Consider the following 22,628-nt stretch of genomic DNA (forward strand, 5'->3'; position numbering starts at 1 on the left):
GAGCTCTCTCTCTGCTAGTCCACGTTTTGTGGTGCTTTTTCTCTTTGAAAAGCAATAATCTCAGAGCAATCCAGGAAGATAAAAGCAAACCAAAACTTGTACAGTTAGCCAAATTATATAAATTGCGCCTTTTTTATTTTTTAATCTTAAAGAGCTGCAGAATATTTTAGGAAACATAGAAGGGCTGGTTTTAGCACAGGAAGCATAGGGGCTCATGGTTGGGGTTCCCTTCTGTATCCTCTCCACCATGGTTGTCAGATGCTGTGCTCGACAGCCCGTAAGGAAATAGTCTGTATCTCCTTCTTGTTAGCCATGACCTTCTGTGGTAAGCAAGTCTTCTTTAAGCTTCAGTGCTTCTCATCCAGAAAATGGAGATAATACCACCTACCTCAGAGTTCTTACAAAGGTAAAAGGAAGTAGTGCGTGTGAAGAGAGCTTAGCAGATTTCTTAGGCTGTTGTGAGCAGACATTAAATGTTCATTTTTTTGGAATTCCCTGGCGGTTCAGTGGTTAGGACTCCATACTTTTACTGCTGGGGCCCGGGTTCAATCCCTGGTCGGGGAACTAACATCCCGAATACCACGTGGCACGGCCAAAAAAAAAAAAAAAGTTCATTTTTTCTGTGGCTCTGTTGTTTGAAGGCTTTGCTTTATTTTGGGTTGGAATCTGTCACACTCTGGATCCCATCCCTGGTCTCTCCATGGGCCATAAGACAGAGCTAACCTGAGTTCCACCAGACAGCACTGCAGGGTATTTCAGGGCTATCGTGGTGTCCTTAACAGCTCCTTCTCTCCAGGATAATAAAAATATCCAGTTCTTCCAGGGGTTCCTCTAGTATGACCTGGCCTCAAGTCCCCTCACCACTTTAATTGCTTTTCCTTGAATACTTCCTGTTTTCTCTTAACGAGTGAAGCCAGAGTTGAATGCAGTCCTTTGGTTGCAGTCCCGTCTGCTGAAAGGAGAGCACAGCAGACCCATCCTTTGTTCGAATATTGTCCTTCAATTAGTGCCCAGGCTGTTGACCGAAGGAACAGAATCAACATGGGAGGTTCAGTATAGAATAATTTCAGTTGCACTGTGCAAATAATTACTTAATGGAATTGACATGACTGTATATTTTTCCTGGTCCCTGTACTTTCATGGGTGTAGTCTGGTGAGACCGGAAGGAAAGCTAAAGTAATTGGCTTTAGAAACAGAACCTCAGTGGTATTACAGATTTGCCCTTTAGAAACGGATTTGAAATATGGTTTTTTTCTTCATTATAGCATGTTTTTTGAAAGGTAAAGGGACAACCCTGTGGTATTTCTTCTACTTTTTTCTTCCACTAAGAAAAAAAAAAGTATTTACAGATAGTAAAATGCATGCTTTTTTAGTGCACAGTTTGGCGAGTCTTGGTAAAAGTGTGCAGTCAGGTGCCCACCAGCAAAATCAAGATACAAGACAGTTCCATCACCCCCAGCAAACCCCCGAGTCCTCTGTTTTGCTTTTTGAAGGATGACGTTCTAGCAGATACGCACACTGAGGACGTTGGGCAGGTCACAGTAGGAAAAGGTCAGAGCGAGGTGTCCTGGGATCACACTGTAAACGGTGAAGCGTCACCATCGCTTAGTGGACATTTTCTTATACTCCGCCCTCCCCACCCAGCACACACACACTTCTGGTTCAGTGGGAATAGTGGATGATGAAAAACCAGGCATTTCTTCGGTTTTAGTATCACAGTTGACTTTATTTCTTCAGAAATGATTCTCTTATCAGTCTTTCCCTGCCTTACATCGGTTAGAAAATTCCAGGTAAAGAACTATTCGGGAATAACGAACTATTCGGGAATAACGTGATGGCTAAGTAATGTCCTCTGACTCTAGCCGCGTGGAGAAGCTCCTTCTGGCCGAGGGGAGGGAATATCACCACCCTGCAGAAGGGATTTCAGATGGGAGTCCTTGCACTGGGGGAGTGGCTGTTTCCCTGACAGGTACGTGTCCCCTGCGTTTCTGATCTTTCTCTCTCGTGGCTGCAGCTGACCCCGCCGCGCCCTGCAACGAGACCCGCTGGAGCCAGAAGTGGCAGTCGTCCCGCCCCCTGCGCAGGGCCAGCCTCTCCCTGGGCTCCGGTTTCTGGCACGCCACCGGGAGACACTCGAGCAGACGGCTGCTCAGGGCCATCCCGCGCCAGGTCGCCCAGACGCTGCAGGCCGACGTGCTGTGGCAGATGGGCTACACAGGTGGGCCTGTCAGCCGGGGGGCCTCCCCTCCAGGGCCTCACGGGTCTGTCCTGCGGGTTGAGCTGGACGCAGTCAGCTGCCCCTCGTCTCTGGCTCCTGTTGTGGGGGCGTCTGCTTCTGTGGCTTTTCTCATTGTTTAGTCCTGTTCACTTTTTGTGTCTTATTTTCCTGTACTGTTTTTGAGGTTACAAGGAGTAGACTGTGGAGTGTTTCTTTCCTGTTGACACATGTGAACAGACACAGCACTGCTCCTGCCAGAGTTGACTGGCAGTCCAGCAGAGTTCTGTAATTTCCCAGGGAATGAGATCAAATCCAGAGATAGTTACCTTGATTTGGGCAGTCCCGTGAAATCGAGCATGTCCCTCCTGTGTGGTGCCCCGTGTGCGGCATGGCTAAGTGATTGACTGTCGAGCTTGTTAACCTTTTGTTTCAGAATAGGAAACAATAGTAACGACCATATCCTGAGAAATAAAACTCACAACCCATCAGATTTTTTTTCTTGCTGATACATCATGGCAGAAAATTCCTGTTTTAACTAATGTGAAGGTTTGGACCCTAAATATCAGCCCATGTTTCTGGCGCCTCATACCTCACAGTTTGTCTCAGTGTCTTTCCATTTCTCCTTGGCTTAGAGACCGTTACCTTAGAGAACCAAAGACCTTGCCTTACGGCGCCTCAGACTTAACACCCGGGGGCTGACATTTTATTAAATTACTGTCTCTTCTTGGTTTATCTTTTTAGGGGGAAAACTTCACAAAACAGAAGTTCTCTAATCAGAAAAGCATTTTTCCTTGCCCCCAAACCAGCTGGTTTCCAGTATTGTGTCTGCATTTTTAAAAAGTAAACAATACACTTTGTTGGTTATCTCAGTGTAATTGATTATTTAACGTAGTATTGATACATAAATGCAACCCTCATGCCAAAAAGACATTACCTTTGTTACTTCTGTTAGTCTTTCAGTGAGTATCTTGTATTTTTTCCTACGTGTTTTCTAGAATTCCTTGATCTAACAGCATGAGTCATGTTTCCCATCGGAACAGATGGCTTTGGGCCAGTATCTGAAGTAGACTTGTTATCGTAGAGAAGTGTGTAATGCAGTGGTTTTCCTTAAAGTGTGGTTTTCCCTGCGTGTGGTGGGCAGCCCCTCTCTGCAGAGTCGCTGTCGTTAGTGAGCAGCCCTGAGTCCTTGTCGGGGGTAGAAACGGCCCCGCCCTCCCGTAAGTGAGTGCTTTGTGCTGTCCTTAGCCCCGTGGGCCTCTCTGAGGAGATGAGGAGATGGAGACTTGGAGAAAATTGCCCAGAGGGGAAAATCGGTCATTGGTGGAGGATCAGGAGAGGTGGTTCCCCGCACCGCGCCCCCCCCCGAGCTGGTGACGTTGAGGGGCGTCCGGAGGGACTCTGTGTGTCCCCAGGTCTTACTTAGCGGCAGGTGGTGGTATTCCCCTGCTGTCCCCTCCTCTCCTTAGCACCTGGCCTACTGTGTGCCCTCTGGGCAGGCTTTGGCCCTGGATCACCTGTCATTCTCTCTGGGTCCCAAAGAGGGATGTATTTCATAAACGATGATTTCTCAAACGCGATTGTGCTTTCTTTTTGGCATAAGGTGCTAACGTAAGGGTTGCCGTTTTTGACACCGGGCTGAGTGAGAAGCATCCCCACTTCAAAAACGTGAAGGAGAGAACCAACTGGACCAACGAGCGAACCCTGGACGACGGTGGGTGGCTGATGTCCTGAGAACCTGAGGGGGTGTTTTCTGGTCACGGGTGGGCTTTGCATCACTCCCATCCTCCGTTTTATTAGCTGAGAGGGTACATTTCTGTGTAAATGCTTAAAACAGTCTGTGTACAACAGTTATCCAGACAGACCCAAGTTGTTTTGTGTCTTTTGGCAGCAGCTTTTCAGAGTAGGTCGGGAGGTGAGTGAGGAGAGAGTGACGCCTGGTGGAAGGGAACCTCCTTTTAGGGGGGAGAGCAGGAGCGGCTGCACCCCGAGGTGGGGCTGGCAAGGCCTGGGCTCTGAGTGGAGGCGCTGGAGAGGTGCTGGGGAGTCTGTGTCTTGGGCTCGGAGAATGAGCTCGTTTGAAATGCTGCATCTTGGCACACGTTGTATCAGCTGTGTTTCGTGCCTTTTTCCTTTTGGACAACAGGGCTGGGCCACGGCACGTTTGTGGCGGGTGTGATAGCCAGCATGAGGGAGTGCCAGGGGTTTGCTCCGGATGCAGAACTTCATATTTTCAGGGTCTTTACCAACAACCAGGTAGGTGTTTTGAGGACCCCTGAAACGTAAAGGGTTGATATTAAAATGTGAAAAGTCAAAACTCTAGAAAATGTGCTGGTTTAAAAGCAGCACCCGTTTGCGATGCTGAGCTGCGGCTGGCGTCCCCCGTGTGCCGTGCTGTCCCTCCCGTCCCTCCGCAGGGCGGCTTTGCCCTGCTCCCACCGACCCCTTTGTCGGCCTCACTGGAACCCCAAAGACCCTGCTCCAAGGGGATTCCTTGACCTCCCGTTTCTCCTGTCCCGCCGGCTGGCCCAGGGTTCCTGTCCACCATGTCTCGGGCACACTTCCTTGTGCTTGAGAGAACAACCCCATGTTTGTGTTTGCTGCCCCTGCTGGACTGACCGCCTTGAGGGTAGCCTCTGTGCCCAGCACCCACTGTCGTGTAACACGGATTTAGAAGCTTATTCCCTCACTCTGCATTTGGAAACATTACTGAAAAAAGGGAGAGTCCTAGTGTTTATTAATTGTTAAAATTTAATTTTTGCATAGGTAATACATAGTTCAAAAACATCAAAAGGCAGCACAGGGATACTTCTCCCAACCCTGTCCCCGTCCGACAGGTTCTCACCTTACTTCCCCATGTTCCCTATGTGGTAGTTTCTTTTTTTCTCATACCCACTCCTCCTAGAATTTATTTTGCACATTCAAGCAAATATAAATATATTGTTTTATTTTTAAAAGCCTTTAAAAAACATAATTCTTAATCATTATGTTGATTCTTTTTCCACTGTAAGGTTTTTTTTTTAACATTTTGTATTTATTCACATATTTTCAATTTCCAGTGCTCTTTATTTCTACCTGTAGATCTAAGTTTCCATATCACGTAATTTCCTTTCAGCATGAAGAGATGCTTTTAGTATTGCTTGTAATGCAGTCTAGTAGCTATGATTTCTCCCAGCTTTAGTTATCTGAAAATATCTTTATTTCATCTTTATTCTCAAAAAACTATTTTCACTGAATATAGAATTCTGGATTGAAAGTCTTTTCATTCCCTCCAGCGCTTATTTTATTGTTTTCTGTCATCTATTGTTTTCTACTCTAAGTTTAATTTTGTATCTTATAAAACACGTGAACGGTGATACACAAAGTAATTTAACTTTTTTGTAAGGAAACTATGAGAGAAATAATAACTATCAGAAGTAATTCTGTGAAATAACTTTCATTGATACCATTTATTCAGTCTATTTAGGAATAAAGAATATTAGACAAATACATTAAACTATTTAGAAACACTTAACTGAACAGACGTGTCTTAGGACAAGTCCTTTTATAAGGGGGGCAGCTAGAAGTTTGAGGTCTTCCCCGGCAGGCAGGCTGTGAGGTCAGGAAGGCGCTGGCCGTGAGACCGGGCGGGACGGGACCCTGGGAACCTTGCCTCTCCCCAGAGTCCAGCCCCAAGGATCGGAAGCTCTGGGTGTAGTAGTTTACATCGCAGAGCATTTGTCGTTCTTGGGCTCTGTTTCTGAAGTTTAAGTGAATACTTCATGCTGCTGAGAATCTAGCATTTGGAGGCTTCCACTGCAACACCTAAAGGGCTGTTTTAACGACGGGCCAGGTCTCCTACACGTCCTGGTTCCTGGACGCCTTCAACTACGCCATCCTGAAGAGGATCGACGTGCTGAACCTCAGCATCGGGGGCCCCGACTTCATGGACCACCCGTTCGTCGACAAGGTGGGTCCTGCCCTGTGCGGAGGACGAGGCGTTTGGTGACGACCCCTGCCCTGCCTTGTGCCCCGCTTTGCTTCATGTCTCGTGTGCGGCTGGCTAGTCGCCCACCTGGTGACCACTCCGTGAGGGTGTGAGCCGTGGTGACTTGTGTGGGAAGCAGCACGGGCTGCTGCGTTGCTTCCTCTCGTCTGAGCACACAGCCTGTCTTTTCTGCACGTGCCTGGGAAGCCCGGGTCTGCTCTGTGCGCGTGGATCTGTGTCCCGGAGTCTGTCGTCTCTGGACATTCTGACTGACAGCCATACCACGTCTGTACTGGCCTGGTGTTGCGCTTTCAGGGGGATCCCTTCTTTTTTTAGTTCTGTTTTTGGAAGTTGTGGTTATTTTTGAACAATTATATATTGATTAAGAGTGGTGTACTTTCATAAAGAAATGCTTGTTAATTTTGTAGGTGTGGGAATTAACAGCTAACAACGTCATCATGGTTTCCGCTATTGGCAATGATGGGCCTCTTTATGGGTAAGTACCCCTGATAGGAATAACCTTAGAGGTATTTTTTTCCTTGAAATAACTGAAAACCTGTTGTTCGTCTGTCTCTGTATCTTGCTATACCTGTTTATACCTGTCTAAAACTTTGTATTGTGGATATTTTCAGCACATACAAAAAAAAACTTTGTAATGAATCTCATGTGCCCACTCACTCCAGCAGTTGCCAACTCAAGGCCGATTTTGTTTTTGTTTAATTTTTTGTTTTTTTTAACTTCGCTGGAAATAGCAATTTGGAGGCCTAAAGTTTTTATTCTACTCTTTTTACCCCCAAAATCAATCAGGAAAGTAAATCTGTTAGAAATAAATGGATTCTACAGTATTTATTGAGACCCACTGTGCACAAGGCACAGGGGTAAAGAGGTAAATAAGTTGAGGTGCCTGCCTTTTTAGGAAAAATAAGGTACAGATACAAGGGAACTAAAATGAGGAGAAAGTGCAGGGTGGCATAACAGACACAGTGTCTGGGGGACTGAGGAGAAGGATCAGATAGGGAGGGACCAGAGAACAGTGTCACAGAAATGTCCCTTTGTGCCGGGTTACGGTGTATTAAAGTGGCTTGGAATGCGGGACATCAGTCACTGAATCACAGGCAGTAGTGAGCTTTTGTCTGGTTAGTGATCCCAGTTTTCTTTCTGCTTACAGCTCCAGTTTTTATTCTGTAGATAATGTATATAAATAACCTCCTGTGCTGAAACACTTCTGTAGTGGGATGTCAGTCACCCCACTTTACCAGGCCCCTGGGACGTGTGTGGTTCAGGGCCCTGGCAGAGGGCTTAAAGTACCTGCAGAGGAAGGAGAGAACGTACAGAGCCTGCCTCGGCGTGCCCTGATCCAGAAGGAGAGCCACCTGGCATGGCTGTTTGCTCGTGCCTTCAGGAGCACACGCCCTGTCTTCAGGGACATCCTGGCCGTGCTGCTAGGGCAGAGCAGGCCGTCTTGAGCGCCGATGGAGCTCATCCAGGATGGGGATTAGGCCGGACTCTGTGAAATTAATGATTCTATAGGTCAAAACCCGTGCACATTCGCAGTCATGGTTCCAGCCTGAGAGCTGTTCTGTCAGCGATCCCATCTCCTTGTAGGGCTCCAGGGTTGGGGATCTGGCTGGGTCCTCAGTCGTGTATGTTGTGACTCACAGGCATAAGTGGCGTAAACACGTCCCAGCTATAGTTCTGCCACGAAGAGCACCAGCTACTTCGTAACCTCACCCAGTTTCCATGTCTTCTCTTTCTAACGCTTCTCCCTTTGTCCCCCCCCCCACTTCTGACGTCCCCGCTCCAGGCCAGCCCTCGGCAGCTCAGCATCCCCAGGGTATCTGTCAGTTCCGCAGCGCAGCTCTCCCTGCACGGGGGACGTGGGGTGGCGGGGAGGGTGCGGGGTCGGAGCCAGGCACGTTTGCCCTGCCCTTGGGCTGTGGGGCCTTTGCTTCTCTGAGCCCTGGCCCCCTCGCCTGGCTCTGGAGGGCGCGACACCCGCCCGGGTTGGTGGCTGTGAGGATGAGGGTGAAATGAGACAGCCGAGGGAGAGCACCACGAACACCGAGCCTCTGCCAGTGGCAGCTGTTCCTTTCTCTTCCTTTTTTCTGTGTTTCTGTTGTTAAAACATCGTCTAGCAGTTTCTTTAACTAAGGATCTGCAGTGGATCATTATTGCCTGATCAGATCTAAACTTTTCTCCTTGGTTTTCAAGGTCTTCCTGGAGTCTAGCCTCGAGTTGGCAAACATTTTCTGTAAAGGATCAGATAGTAACTAGTTGAGTCTTTGTGGGCCACATGGTATGTTGCACCTACTCACCTGCCCTTGTAGTGTGAAGGCAGCATGGACGTGTAGACGAACGGGCGTGGCTGTGTCCGGGGGCCTGGTTCTGCAGCCGTTGCCTCACTTCCCGCTTCGCTGTGCACTCTTCCTCAGGGCAGGCTCCTCCTCGGGTCTCCATCACCAGATCCTGCTGCTGACGCCCCCCTCCCCCAAGCCTGCCTTTCTTTCCGTTCACACCAGCTCTTCCACATGCCATCCTGACTGCTTTGCACACACTGGTCACTCTTCTGAAATCCTGTGACTTCTGTGGGCGGTCACACGTGAGGGCTTCTAATCAAAGAGCTGCTCGTGCTTAGTGGGTCAGGCGGATCTCGGGAGAGGAAGCCCCGCTGTCAGACTCGTGTCTGCCCACAGAGCCCCACAGCATCTGGCGTCCGCCACTGCTGGGTCGGCTGGGGGTGGCATGTGGTCACCGTGGCCCAGCCTGAATGGGTGTGGCTTACTGCTGGGCCTCGGGTAGGGCTGGTCAGATGACAGTAATGCACTTGAAGAGCCCGGTTATTTATCGGAGGCGTGGCGCTGCCCGACACGTCCCCACGGGTACCCCTTCTGGGAGCTCTCTGGGGTCTGGCACCCTTGATGCTTAGATTTCATGGTGCCAAGGAGTCTGCAGCTGCACTTCCCCCTTTTCAGCACCAACAAAGATCTTCTGATGCTTTCCCCTGATTTTAAGGGTGTAGAGTGTAGGGATTGGCAGGTAGAGGCAGGGTGGGAAGGTGGTGGGTTTTGGTATCAACTTCACTGGGAATTCTGCCCCTGACTCTTCTGTCCTCATCTCTGCTCTTTGCTGTCCTAGAAATCTGTAAGCTTTTACTGTCCGCCAATTAACACATCACTGTTGGTGCTTCTGAGCAGCCAGCTGGTAGCATGCTGGCGGTGGGGAAGCGAAGGAGGCGACGCCAGGGTCGGCCCCGCGTGGTTGAAACCGTGGTATCGTGCTGCTGCTGTTGCGTCAGCTGCTCGGACTCAGTTGTGGTTCAGGAGTTCGTTTGTGGCGGTGGAGCGGAAATAGATAAAGCTTGGAAGTGCAGTTCCATAACCGGTTGCTTCGTACTTTCACATAGTTCATCTTGACTTCCATCTTGACTCCGTAGTTTAAATGTTCGTGTCATTGCGGATCTAGTGCCCTTGAAGTGCTGGAGAGAACCGTGTGCTTTTTCACACGCATCCGGGTCTTCCCACTGAGGAGCCCGGGGTTTCGGAGAGATGAGTGGTCCCCACGGTTCCCATGAGGAAGGGGGACACCTACCCGAGGCCGGGGGAGAACTTTCACTTTCTGACGGTGGCAGGTGCACGTGTGTGGCTGCAGTTCCTTCCCAGAGGAGCCGGGGACTGAGCTGGGGGGGGGGGTGCTGCGCTCGCAGCAGTTGGGAGGTGGTGTACGGACGTGCACGCAGGTGACGGTGCTGGTAGTGGCCAGTCTTGTGAAGCTCGGAGGAAGGGGGCTCCTGCACGCCTGGCAGTAGTGAGGGGAGAAGAGAGTCTTGGGCCGGAGGGCGGTAAGTTGACAGGGAGGAGAGAGGGAGAGGAGGAGAGGACGTCCCAGGTGTGGGGAGACCACCGGGCCGGCAGAGGTGGCAGTGCCGGGCCAGCCCCTCACAGCCGCACGCGCCTCGCCACGGGAGAGCCTGCTGCGGGCTCCGACCGTTCTGGGGCTGCTTGCCCTTGTTTGAATCTTTCATTTAGAGTGGTTCCTCTCCCCCGCCTTTTGTGTCTTTTTCTTGCCTCGATGCAGCACTCTGAATAACCCTGCTGACCAGATGGATGTCATCGGAGTGGGCGGCATTGACTTTGAGGACAACATCGCCCGCTTCTCGTCGCGGGGAATGACCACCTGGGTAGGCACTGCTCCTTTAGTCCGGCATGCCCGCGGGAGCCGTGTGCGAGGGCCTCGGGGCTGTCTGTGAGCACGGAGAGAAAAGCAGCCTGGAGGCAGCCCGCCGCGAGGACGCGCTCTGGCGCCTTCCGTGTCTGCCATGTCCCCGTGGCCCAACGGGCAGGTGCCGGTTCTCACTGTGTTTCCCGGGTCCACTTCTTTTTAACTTGTTTCTGAGTAACTCGTCATTTAGGTCAGTTGGATTCATGTGCACTGGTCCTAACTGGTAGGAGGAGGACCAGCAGTCCTCCGTGCTGGGTGGGATGATTTTTTTTGGCCTTGGGAAGCAGGAGAAGCCAGTGAGCACGGCTTAATATCAGCTCCGCTAACGTGGGAATGATTGCATTTAGCTGGAGAAAATTGAAATGACTCTAGCAAGGTAATTAGTTCAGCTGCGTGAGCTTTAATTATGTGGCCGACTCCTCCTCCCATCTGAGCAGAGCTGGGGTCGCTGGTGCTCCCTCGGGCGGCACTTGGGGACCCTGACCTGCCCTCCGTGTCCCCCTGCTGCTCCAACCCCCCTGCCATGTCCTTGGCCTTTATCGAGGCCTGTGTTTTGATGGCATTTTGAGAAACGTTCCTGAATAATATGTGGAGCTGCAGGTGAAGACGTCTCTGCTCAGTGTCCCACATGTGAGGATCCAGAGTCCATTTATGCCTGATTTGCCGGGAAGGATTTTTTCACTTCTAATTGGTGTACTTCTTTCTTACAGAATATAACTCCTATTGTAATTCTCATTTTGCCCCAGTTTCTGGGAAGCTTGAGAGAGTTCTCAGTTAAACTCTTATCCCAGGTTACTTGTGCGGTTATATACTCACTGTTCTTAGTCATCTTTTCCCCTCTGGTGACAGATTGTAATATCCAGTCATGTCACGTACTTTTTTCCTTGTAAAGGAAAATGTTTCTTTTTTTCCCCTAATTTTTAATTTTAAATTTCTGATTTTTCTAGCATATTTCTAATTTTAAAATTATCTAGAAATAAATCAGTTTCCAGTTTTCAGCCTTGCACGTTAGCGAAATTTAAAACATTCACTTTTAAAATGCTTTATGGCATTACTGTCATGCTGGTCATTACAAAACGGACCAAAAATAATTTTTATTTTGTACACTGTCATTTAAGCTTCTTCTGAATTGCAGTGAATTTCAGATGAAAACCAGCATTATACTGAGGTTACAGTGTGTTTAGCTGACCCACGTTTCTGTTCTGGTTTTATTCACTCATAACTGCACGTGGCCGTGTGCCAGTGTGTGTGCCGTGGTAGAGACCACCCTGCTTTTGTTTACAGGAGCTGCCAGGAGGCTATGGCCGCATGAAGCCTGACATTGTCACCTACGGCGCTGGAGTGAGGGGCTCCGGCGTGAAAGGCGGGTGCCGGGCGCTCTCGGGGACCAGCGTGGCTTCACCAGTGGTGGCGGGCGCTGTCACCTTGCTGGTGAGGTGAGTGTGGCTCAGCTGGGAGGAGGTGGCGTCGGGACCAGTAAGGTCACCAGCTTGGCTGGATGTAGATCACATCCCGGGGCCTCACCCCATCTCTACAGAAGAGGCAGGAGTCCATTTTTTCTTAGATGGTTTTTGTGGGCGTTAGATGAGCCCGTTAAGCCTCCTGCTGTCAGAGGAGCGAGGAGGGGAGGCCGTTGTGTCTTCCGTGCCCAGCCCAGCGGCTTCTCTATGTACAGATGTGTTCAGTGGGGAGGAAGCTTTTGCTTTCCTCATCTCCCTGCAGCAGCTAAAATGCTTCTGTGGTGGGTCAGAAGTGCTTTTATGGTGTGAGAGGGAGCTCATAACATAACGAGCGGCAGAGAAGTGCTTCTTCGTTTCCAGCCTTAGAGCCCGGCGAGGAGCCAGAGCCTGAGCCTGGTCTTGCGCTGTCGGCGGGAGGGGGGTTGTCAACCTATGGCTGAGTGTGAACAGTTCTTTTTTTCTGCCAGTAAGACTTGATGCCGCTTTCCTCCCCTCACTTCTCCTTAAGTCGGATCTCCCATCTAGACCTATTAGAAAAGGTCCACCTACACACCACGACCACCCATCATCGTAGAAAAATATTTAGCAACTTAGTAGAGTTAGTTTTTCCTTACTGTTTACTGGATTTTCTCCCCTGCATTTAGGGCCTTAAAATTTACTTGTATTTATAATATGTAGATACACAAAAATGCATGTTTTAATGCTGGTGTTCTAAAGCAAGTGAGAATGTCTGGGCACCGCTACCCGAGTCCAGCTGCGTTCCGATGATGAGCCCTCTACCAGGCCTGACCCACCAGGGTGACGCGTCACACACAGGCCTCCAAACAAAACAAGCACGTGGACGCAGTGGGCCTCACTCCGAGGCCGGGCCTCTTGGCCACGCTGCATCGAGTCCCCGCAGGACCCACCTCGATCCTTCCCTTCTCCCGGCCGGGCTGCGTCCATGTGTCCGGAGCCTATAACTCCTACCTGTTCTTGTCTCCTGCAACCTCTGAGGTCGACTGTTAAGTTAGTGGGAAGATGTGTTTTCCCGATCGATTTAGTAAAAACAGGCGCTAGCTCAAGAGTCCATGTTCTCACAAGCCACGCGGAAGGTTGAGGAGCGGTCAGTCCCTAGGCAGGTGCAGAAATGAGCACGTTCGTTCGCATCTTGCATGAGTTTTACCAAAGAAGCTCCTGTTAGATACAGATCAAGATTGGAGGTCACATGACTGCACACATACAGGGTAGGGATAGTCTGGTTTTCATTCTGTTGCTGAGAGAAAATGAGCGAATATGGTATTTGCCCCCAGCACAGTCCAGAGACGTGAGCTGGTGAATCCGGCCAGCATGAAGCAGGCCCTGATTGCAGCAGCGCGGAGGCTGCCCGGCGTGAATATGTTTGAACAAGGCCACGGCAAGCTGGACCTCCTCAGAGCCTACCAGATCCTCAGCAGCTACAAGCCACAGGCCAGGTCGGTGTGCTTTCCTTTTGAACAGGTCTTTCTTCTCTGCACCAGGCTCCTCGGCACAGAGTATTAGCCTCCAAATGGAACCAGCCCCAATCACACAATGCTCGGGGGCCTCAGGGAGAGCTTTGCAGTGCTGCTTCTGCTGGGGCACTGCCGACAGGATTGCTCCCCACTTCCTCATGTTCTGCTGTTTGTAACGTCAGGGATATAAGGTAGTGACTTCCTATTTCTTTTTACTTTGTTAAAACTTTCCTTTGAAATAACCTTAGGTTTACAAAAATCTGCAAAAATCGTATGGACATTCTCATATACCCTCTCCTCGGCTTCCCCTCAGGCCAGCACCTCGGTAGTCCATGATTCCTCTGCTAGAGCTAACAGGTGCACCCTGATGCTGTGCTGGGTTAGTCTGCAGACAGATGCGCAGTGGCCGGCTCCCCTCGTGTCCTTTGGTCCAGGCTCCAGCCCCCACGTTGCATGCAGTTGCCATGTCTCCCTGGTCTCCCCAGACCCCTGACAGTTCATCTGTCTTGTCATTCATGACTCTGAGTCCTCTGATGCTTTCTCGTGATTAGTGAGGTTCTGTATGTTTGGCAAGAATTCTTTTGCACTTCTTATTTTGAAATGGTTTTAGATTTACAACAAAGTTTTAAAAATTGGTGCACGAAGACTCATAAACCCTTCACTACCTTTCCCTGATGTTAGCAACTTACATAACCATAGTAGAAGCCTCAGAGCCTGGAAGTTGGCACTGATATGTTACCATCTACCAACCTGCAGACTGTATTTGGATTTCACCCAGATTTTTTCCCACCCCTGTCCTTGGCCTGGTCCAGGATCCAGGCCAGCATCCACGTTGCATTCAGTCATCGCGTGTCCTTGGTCTCCTCCAGTTGGGACAGTTGGCTCAGTGTCCTTCCTTTTATTCTGGGTGGTGCTCACCTGCATCATGAAGTTTAGGTGATGTGTCAGGCTGGACCCTCCAGGAAGCAGATGCCAACGTGGACTTAGACGGCCAAGAGACCTCCTGGGGGAGGGGCCTATGAAGGATGAAGGGGCGAGGAGGGAGGAGTGGCAGGAGGACCCTCACACCCAGCACAGGTCTGAAACCTCCCCGATCACGGAGATTCCCTGAACCACAGTCGCCTGGTAGAGGCGCCTGTGTCCCCCAGGGCTGGGCCTACCCTGGTGCCCTCTGCGCTCAGTCCTTGGCACAGATGTAGTGGAGGGTCCACCGGCGTCCGTCAGCTGGGCTCCACAGCAGGAGATCTGGTGCCGTGGGTAGCTCTGCCAGGTGTCCACTGCAGTGACTGTCCCTTTGTGACTGCGAAGTGTCTGGTGGGGACGCCCTTGAAGGTGATCTTGTTTCTTATAGCACAGGGAACTCTACTCAGTGCTCTGTGGTGACCTAAATGGGAAGGAAATCCAAAAAAGAGGGGATGTATGTGTACATACAGCTGATTCACTTTGCTGTACAGCAGAAACTGACACAACATTGTAAAGCAACTGTGCTCCAATAAACATTAAAAAAAAAAAAAAACGGATGATCTTGTTTCTTAACACACTTTCCGTCACTGAGTGTAGCCTCCTTTGTGGTTCCTCCCTGTAACGGTTCTTACTGTAGAGATTGTCCCGTGGTGATTTTCTGTTTCTCTCATTCCCTTCTGCATTTGTTAAATGAAATTCTGCTGTAAGGAAGAGCTGTCCTCCTCTCTAGTTTATTCAGTTGTATCAGCATGGACACAGGGGTACTTACTTTACTCTGGGTTATAATCCATTGGTGTCATTGTTTATTTTATTGCTCATCTGTCCCAGGTTTGGCTCTCCAGGGCTCCCGCTGGTTGGCTCCCGTGTCTTTTCAGCATGTCTCCATCAGTTGGGGGGCACTTCCTCACTTTTTGGCAGCATTTCCGTGCCCAGTGTTGGTATCAGTTCTTTGCCCGAGCAGCCCTGGTCCTTTAATCGGAGAGTGGGTTTAGAAACGGACACCTGGGCACCAGGTGTGCTCTTGGCAGCTGTGCTCATAGTGGTTTCTAGGCCCTTTCAGCAGACAGAGCTGGCGAGTGTGTGTACACACACACACCTGTACCTGTTTCTATGTCTGTCCATGAAGTCATCTGTCTCCTGATCCCGCCTGATGCCACAGCCCTCATCTTGAGTCTTCCTCCTTGCTGGTTATCCTTCTCCAGCAGCCAGAAACCTGGCTGGCACTCGCCACGATGTTTATTTGCTCAGTCCTAGTACACTTGTGGACAAGTTTTAGAACTGCTAGCTTGTACCGTGCTGTTATAGCATGTAGTCTACTTCTGTCAAAGTGATTTAGGTTAATATCTTCCTCCCCACCACACCCCTTTCAGTCTGGTTTTGCTGTTTATTTTCAATGCAGTTGAGTTCATTTGTTAGCATTTCTTTCTTTTCGGATTCCCCCCACATCCTGGTTGATTTCAACTAGTTATGTGTCGGGTTGTGGCTCTCAGGTTGGAGCTGCACACGGAGTGCACCTGGCCAGGTGTGGCTCCCCCCCCGCCCCTTTCCCTCCACCCGCATAGGTAACAACGCCATTAGTTTTTGCTTTATCCTTGCATTTCTTTTTTCACACACAAGCAGATACATACCTACCATCTTATATCCCCTTTCTTACGTGAAGGACAGCATTACTATAAATATTCTCTTGTACTTTTTTCATTTAACAGTATCCTGGAAATCACTTTGTGTCGGTTCACAGAGATCTTTCTCCTCTTTCTTTTTTTTTTTTACAGCTCCATAGTGTAGATACCTTTGTTTATTCAAGCACATATCTATATATGGGCATTGAAACTGTTTCCAGTATTTTGTAATTTTAAGCTGCTTGTGCCTGTGCATTTTAGTTTTGTTGGAGGTGTGTCTCCAGGGAAGATTCCTAGAAGTGGGGTTGCTGGGTGCAAGGTGAGAACAGAGGGCACTCTTCCAGGTCTCTCCCTTCCCTTCCAGAAGGGCTGTGCCATGGGAGCTTGCCTGTCTGCCCGGAGCCTCACCTGCCGTGTCCGGCCACGCTCTACTTTCTGCCAGTCTGACACGTGAGAAGTGCTATCTCAGTGTTGTTCTCATTTGCCTTTCTCAGGTTATGAGTGAGTTTGAACACTTCGTCTAGAGTTAAGAGCTGTTTTTATATCTTTCTTGTGAAGTGTTTGTTCATTTCTTTCACCATTTTTCTTTTCTGGGGTTTTTGTCCCTCGGTTTTTACGCGTTCTTATGTTAGGGTGAGTAACCCTTTATTGCAAGTATTTCTCCCAGTTTGTTGGTTGCCTTTTGACTTTGTGAAAGTGTTTTTGGCCATGTGGTTTTTTTCTTTTTTAACAGCCATATTTGTTAGTCTGTCATTGCTGTCGCCCCTGGATTTTGAGGCACAGAAAGCCTTTCCCTGCACTGAGGTTAAGGAGGGACTCGCCCATGTTTTCTTCTAATGCTTGTTGGCTTTCTTTTATTTACTTGAGAGGATCTGATCCATTTGGAGTTTATTCTTGTGTATGGTCTGAGGTGGGGATCTAATTTTATCTTTTGCCGAATGACCACCCATTTGTCCCCGCTCCAGTTATTTAAAAGTCCATCTTTGCTCCAGTGCCTTGAGACTGAGTCCCAGGTCTGCTCTGGGGCTGGTCACGTACTCGTTCTCCACCAGCCGCAGCCACCAGATTCCAGGCTCGCAGAGGGGAGAGGTGATGCCCACTCATCCCGCTGTGCTGCCGGTGAGGCAGGCTGGCCAGGAGGCCTCCCCAGCACAGGGCGTGTTCTGAAGCCAAGTTCCCAGACCTCAGCCGAGGGCAGCCCTGGAGGCCGGCCCTTCCGAGGCCCAGGGCCGCCCCGTGAGGCTTTCCAATGCCGTCTACTGCAACACTGGATTTTTGGTTTCAGTTTGAGCCCCAGCTACATCGATCTGACCGAGTGTCCCTACATGTGGCCCTACTGCTCCCAGCCCATCTACTACGGAGGGATGCCGACGATCGTCAACGTCACCATCCTCAACGGCATGGGTGTCACAGGAAGAATCGTGGACAAGGTGAGGCTGCCCTCTGGCCAGCGGTGAACTTAGGCGTGGCCCAGATTTACTCCCGCAGTTAAAAGGCACAGGTCCTCCTCCTGTCTGGGTGCCGGGGGATTGGAAGTAGTGGTTTGTTCTCCCCTGAGTGCTTTATATATAAGTCAGGGATATAGTAATGAGGCCAGTGTGCTACTCTTTTACTTTTTTTTTTTTTTTTTTTTTTTTTTTTTTTTTTTTTTTTTTTTTTGCTGTACGTGGGCCTCTCACTGTTGTGGCCTCTCCCGTTGCGGAGCACAGGCTCCGGACGCGCAGGCTCAACGGCCATGGCTCACGGGCCCAACCGCTCCGCGGCATGTGGGATCTTCCCAGACCGGGGCACGAACCCGTGTCCCCTGCATCGGCAGGCGGACTCTCAACCACTGCGCCACCAGGGAAGCCCTACTCTTTTACTTTGACATCTTGAGTTTGACTCCTGAATCAGCTAATTGCCTTTGAATCTTCATTTTTACAGTTTCCCGTCTATAATTAAAGGCTCACTTATAATTATTTTATTGTCTAATGCGGACACATGGGCCTTCATGTTTAGAAGGCGTGGTCTTTATTTGAATTTTGTGTTTTATAACTTGTTTTACACTTACTACATAAACATTATCACAAAAATAAAGGATCGGGAAAAAGAGCAGAAAAGCGACTTCAGCCCTACACCCTAATAGAGCCACTATTTGAAAAAAAAAGTTCAAATCATATTTTCTAACAAATTACTGTGGTTGTTTAAATATTTAGGTGTATTTAAATTGATTCAATGCCCACCAACACTTACTGTATTCATCCTTGCTTTTTCATTTCCGAGTCCCTCATTTCATCTATTTCTTTTTTTTTTTTTTTTTTTTTGCGGTACGCGGGCCTCTCACTGCTGTGGCCTCTCCCGTTGCGGAGCACAGGCTCCGGATGCGCAGGCTCAGCGGCCGTGGCTCACGGGCACAGCCGCTCCGCGGCATATGGGATCCTCCCGGACCGGGGCACGAACCCGTATCCCCTGCATCGGCAGGCGGACTCTCAACCACCGCGCCACCAGGGAGGCCCTCATCTATTTCTTGATTGCAGGATTTCACTTTTCATTAAGCTGTCACAGAAAGTACATTTCTTATGATTTTGTGAGATTAATAAAGTCAGTTGCCTGAAGGAAGAAAAAAATCTTTTCCAGCCCTTATCTGAAATAGATATTTTTAGTTTCTTTGTGTGGTAGACAAAAATTTAGTCTTTTTTCTTTTTCAGTTCTCACGTTATAAACATTTAAAAATGTTACTATATGTAAGCACCAATGTTCTTTCTAATGGTTGTTTAATACTATGTAGAACTGTTGAATCGTAATGTGCTTATACTGTTTCTTCTTGCTTGAGCAGTTAGGTGGTTTTCAACTGTAAACATCTCTCTGAATATCTTAGTATATATCGTTTTCTTTTGTTCTGAATTATTAACATAAACTCCCTGGATTAGTATCCCAAGTAAGAGGGCAGGAACATTATTAATGGCTCTTGGTACGTAATGCCAGATTCTTTTCAAAAGAGGTGCATCAGCTCAGACTGCCACTGGTGGTGTACAGAGGGGTAGTGTCTCTGCTCTGGTGGTACGTCCTTTTTTTCCCAGTTGCATGAGGTTTTAAAATATTGAGATAAAATTCACATGCCATAACATGCACCCTTTTAAATTGTGCAGTTCAGTGGTTATTAGTATATTCACAAGTAGTGGTGCAATCATCATACTGGATAATTCCAGAACATTTTCATCACTTGAAGGAGAAACCCCTGTTAACACTTCCCATTTCCCTTCCCTCGGACCGTGGCATTTCCTAACCCCTTCTGTCTCCATGGAGTTACCTTTTCTGGACGTTTCCTATAAATGGAGTGGTATGTTACGTGGTCTTTGTGACCGGCCTCTTTCACTGAGAGTAATGTCTTTAAAGAGGCTCATCTGCATTGCAGTGTATATAGTGCTTCACTCCTTTTCATGGCTGAAAAGTGGTTCATTGTATGGATGAGACCCCGCTTTGTTAGTGGTTCATTGTATGGATAGACCCCACTTTGTCAGTCGGTGGACATTTGGTTTGTTTCTGCATGGTTCATCTTTTAACTTTAAATCTACAGGGGGTAGTCGGTACCTTGTTTAATGATTTGTAAGGTGTGTATCTGCATGTTTGTTTACTGATTGTATTTCCTCTTGTGTGAATTCGTGTTTCATTTCCTTGGCCCATTTTTCACTAGAATTTAGGTTGTCCCTATCAATCCGAACAAGATCTTCATTTCATAGAGAGATTAACCACTGTTGTGTGTCATGCAAAAAGATTGCCCAGATGATTGTTTTCTTGTCTCTTTAATGTTAGAGGTGGTTTAAAAACTTGGGGGGGGGTGTGTGTGTAAAAGTTTCACTTTTTCATGTAGTTGAATTTTCATCTTTTGTGAGTTCTTCTGTTTCAAAAATTAGAAGCTTATCCCTCCAGAAATATAAGAAAAATCTCAATTTTATTTTCTACTCACTTGCCTTTTATGCTTGTTAAATATTTAACGTTTTCACCTGTGTTGAGTTAACTTGATATGTGTTCCAAGCGATGGATAAAAGTTAACTTTCTTCTCTCTTGTTAACCAGTGGTCTGAAAAGCACTTTTATTAAAAATCCCTGTCCTTTCTCACTGTTCGTGATGCTGTGCCCTACGAATATTTTTCTTCTTGTTCACAGTTTTTTTTAACGTGCTGACTTGCTTGGGGGGAGTACGTCGTTGCGCTCTGGCTTGTGAGGGAAATGAGTAGTTCAGGTTAGCTTGAAACGCTGGTTCGCTGTGCGAGCTGCCGTGCGTCTCCCGTCTCGTGCTTCCCTTTCGCCTTCCCCCAAGCCTGGAGAGGCCTCCTCCAGGCGCCGCGCGCACTCCGCCTGCCCGCTCGCTGATTCGGAACCTGACTGGTGACACTTTGCAGCCATGTCGTTTTATTATTTTATTCCTTTCAAGCAATGTGATTCGTTAAGCGTACAGCCAGTTGAGATCTAACCCCAAACCTGGGAATATTCTTTTCTGTAAGTTCTCTGCAGGTGCGAGCTCTTCGTCAAGCCGTGTGTGTCCGCACCCCCCGCCTCCTTTTACGCTTGCGGGGAACTTGTCTTTAAAGGCGGGGTTGGTCAGCGGCGGTGATCCCTAGGCTCCTCCGGTGGGTGACGGCCTGGCGCTGCACGCCTTGGGCGCGGGCTGCGTGGTGCCGGCTGAGCGGGCGGTGACCCGGACGGGGCTTCTCACCCGCGCCTCTGCCTCTCTCCTCCCGCAGCCCGAGTGGCAGCCCTACTTACCGCAGAACGGCGACAGCATCGAGGTGGCTTTCTCTTACTCCTCGGTGCTGTGGCCTTGGTCGGGCTACCTGGCCATTTCCATCTCCGTCACCAAGCAGGCCGCCTCCTGGGAAGGCGTCGCACAGGGGCACGTCACGGTCACCGTGGCTTCTCCGGCGGAGGTGGACGTACGTGCGCGCGGGGGCTCGTGGGGAAAGGGGGATGGGCTGAGCGCCGGGCGCTGGGCCGTGAGGCGCCGTCCACGGGGTCCCGGCCCGGCGAGCAGGGGGAGGTCACAACCCTCTTGGTGAACGGGGCGTGGGTGGGCTGTTCTGTGCCACATTTCAGAATGAAAATGATTGTACAACGTAGAGCTCATGCTATGCAGTCTAGTCGTTTTTAGGAACCAGGTGCCTTAAATTTGAATTCTGAAACCATTCATAATTGAATTCATAATTCTGAATGGAATTAATTATGATACACGCATGTCCTCTCCTGCCGTTGTTGTGAGAAATTCTTGGGTTCTGTTTGGGTTAAATTGATAAATAGAAGTGAGGTTTCCAACCTGAAAGCCTGGAAGTTTCTTCTGAGCCGAAGGGCCGTTTCACATCTCTTGTATGTTCCTCAGTCCAGCAGCGGTACAGAGCAGACCTCGACAGTGAGGCTCCCGGTGAAGGTGAAGATAATCCCCGCTCCTCCTCGAAGCAAGAGGGTCCTCTGGGACCAGTACCACAACCTGCGCTACCCGCCCGGCTACTTCCCCAGGGATAACCTGAGGATGAAGAACGACCCTCTGGACTGGTAAGTGGCCGCCAGGCCCGGCGCCCGTCCTCGGCGGGGCGGGGACGGGAGGAAAGGAGATCAGGGGCAATGAGGTAAGGTCACCTGTGTGTGACCACCCTAGTTCACTCCCAGCATGTCTGCGTGGCCATGCTGAACTTGTCCAGTGCAGGTGGTTGCTGGCCTTTCACACCCACGCCGCCGCTAGAGGGATGCTCCAGTGCCCCTTACGAAACATTTCTCTGGCCACACCTTCTCGTCATCTTATCTCCTCCGTGCTTGTGTCGAGCAGGTGATTTCCTGTTATCACCCACTTTACGTGCAGCCTGGAGAGAACTGGTCTGAGAGGCTGACCCGCGTGCCAGTGGACTGGCTCCCCGGCCTCTGTGGGCGGTGGAGCTGCTCCTTCAGAAATGCGCCCTGTGGCCACGTGGCTTTTATTCCCAGTAAGGACTGTTGGTTTGAGTGCGGGGCTTCCTGTGTTTCAGGAATGGTGACCACATCCACACCAACTTCAGGGACATGTATCAGCACTTGAGAAGCATGGGCTACTTCGTTGAAGTCCTCGGCTCCCCCTTCACGTGCTTTGACGCTAACCAGTACGGTGAGGGACACGGGGTGCCGGCCCGGCGGTCCCGCTCCGCTGGGGAAGGGTGGAGGCAGGGTAGGCTCTCCCGTTCCCAGTGGCGGCCAGGACCAGAGAGAGTGGCCCATGTTCCTCGCGTTCAGCTGAAATGAGAAGCCCTCAGAATCACTGGGGACAAGGACATTTGTACACTTCTGTTGTATTATTTTTTTTTTAATTAAAAGAAACTGTAGGGCCTCCCTGGTGGCGCAGTGGTTGAGAGTCCGCCTGCCGATGCAGGGGATACGGGTTCGTGCCCCGGTCTGGGAGGATCCCATATGCCGCGGAGCGGCTGGGCCCGTGAGCCGTGGCCGCTGGGCCTGCGCGTCCGGAGCCTGTGCTCCGCAACGGGAGAGGCCACAGCAGTGAGAGGCCCGCATACCACAAAAAGAAAAAAAAAGAAAAAAAAAAAAAAAAAGAAACTGTAGCACAGAATTTTGCTTCTCTTCAGGTGAGTGAATGTCCTTCACATAGAGCATCACCAGTGAAACAGGCCGCAGCTGGCTGGTGTCCGCGGGCTGTTGGACCCTTTCCTTTTCACCCCCTTCTAAAGTGGAACAGGGCACAGGCCAAAGTACTAGAAGC

General features: G+C 49.6%; 1 protein-coding gene across 1 annotated transcript in view; it reads left to right on the forward strand.

Moving 5' to 3' along the window:
• Positions 1-22,628, forward strand: part of MBTPS1 (membrane bound transcription factor peptidase, site 1) — a 50,646-nt gene that overhangs the window by 14,364 nt on the left and 13,654 nt on the right. Inside the window, exons 4-15 of the mRNA XM_081216134.1 lie at positions 2,015-2,218; positions 3,819-3,929; positions 4,362-4,471; positions 6,048-6,164; positions 6,611-6,678; positions 10,257-10,359; positions 11,685-11,836; positions 13,153-13,314; positions 17,200-17,344; positions 20,638-20,826; positions 21,267-21,439; positions 21,907-22,022. Of these exons, the coding sequence (XP_081072260.1) occupies positions 2,015-2,218; positions 3,819-3,929; positions 4,362-4,471; positions 6,048-6,164; positions 6,611-6,678; positions 10,257-10,359; positions 11,685-11,836; positions 13,153-13,314; positions 17,200-17,344; positions 20,638-20,826; positions 21,267-21,439; positions 21,907-22,022 (1,650 nt within the window). The remainder of the gene's footprint in view (positions 1-2,014; positions 2,219-3,818; positions 3,930-4,361; positions 4,472-6,047; positions 6,165-6,610; positions 6,679-10,256; positions 10,360-11,684; positions 11,837-13,152; positions 13,315-17,199; positions 17,345-20,637; positions 20,827-21,266; positions 21,440-21,906; positions 22,023-22,628) is intronic.

The sequence above is a fragment of the Mesoplodon bidens genome, assembly GCF_964165515.1.
Source record: "Mesoplodon bidens genome assembly, chromosome: 18".
Lineage (NCBI taxonomy): Eukaryota > Metazoa > Chordata > Mammalia > Artiodactyla > Ziphiidae > Mesoplodon > Mesoplodon bidens.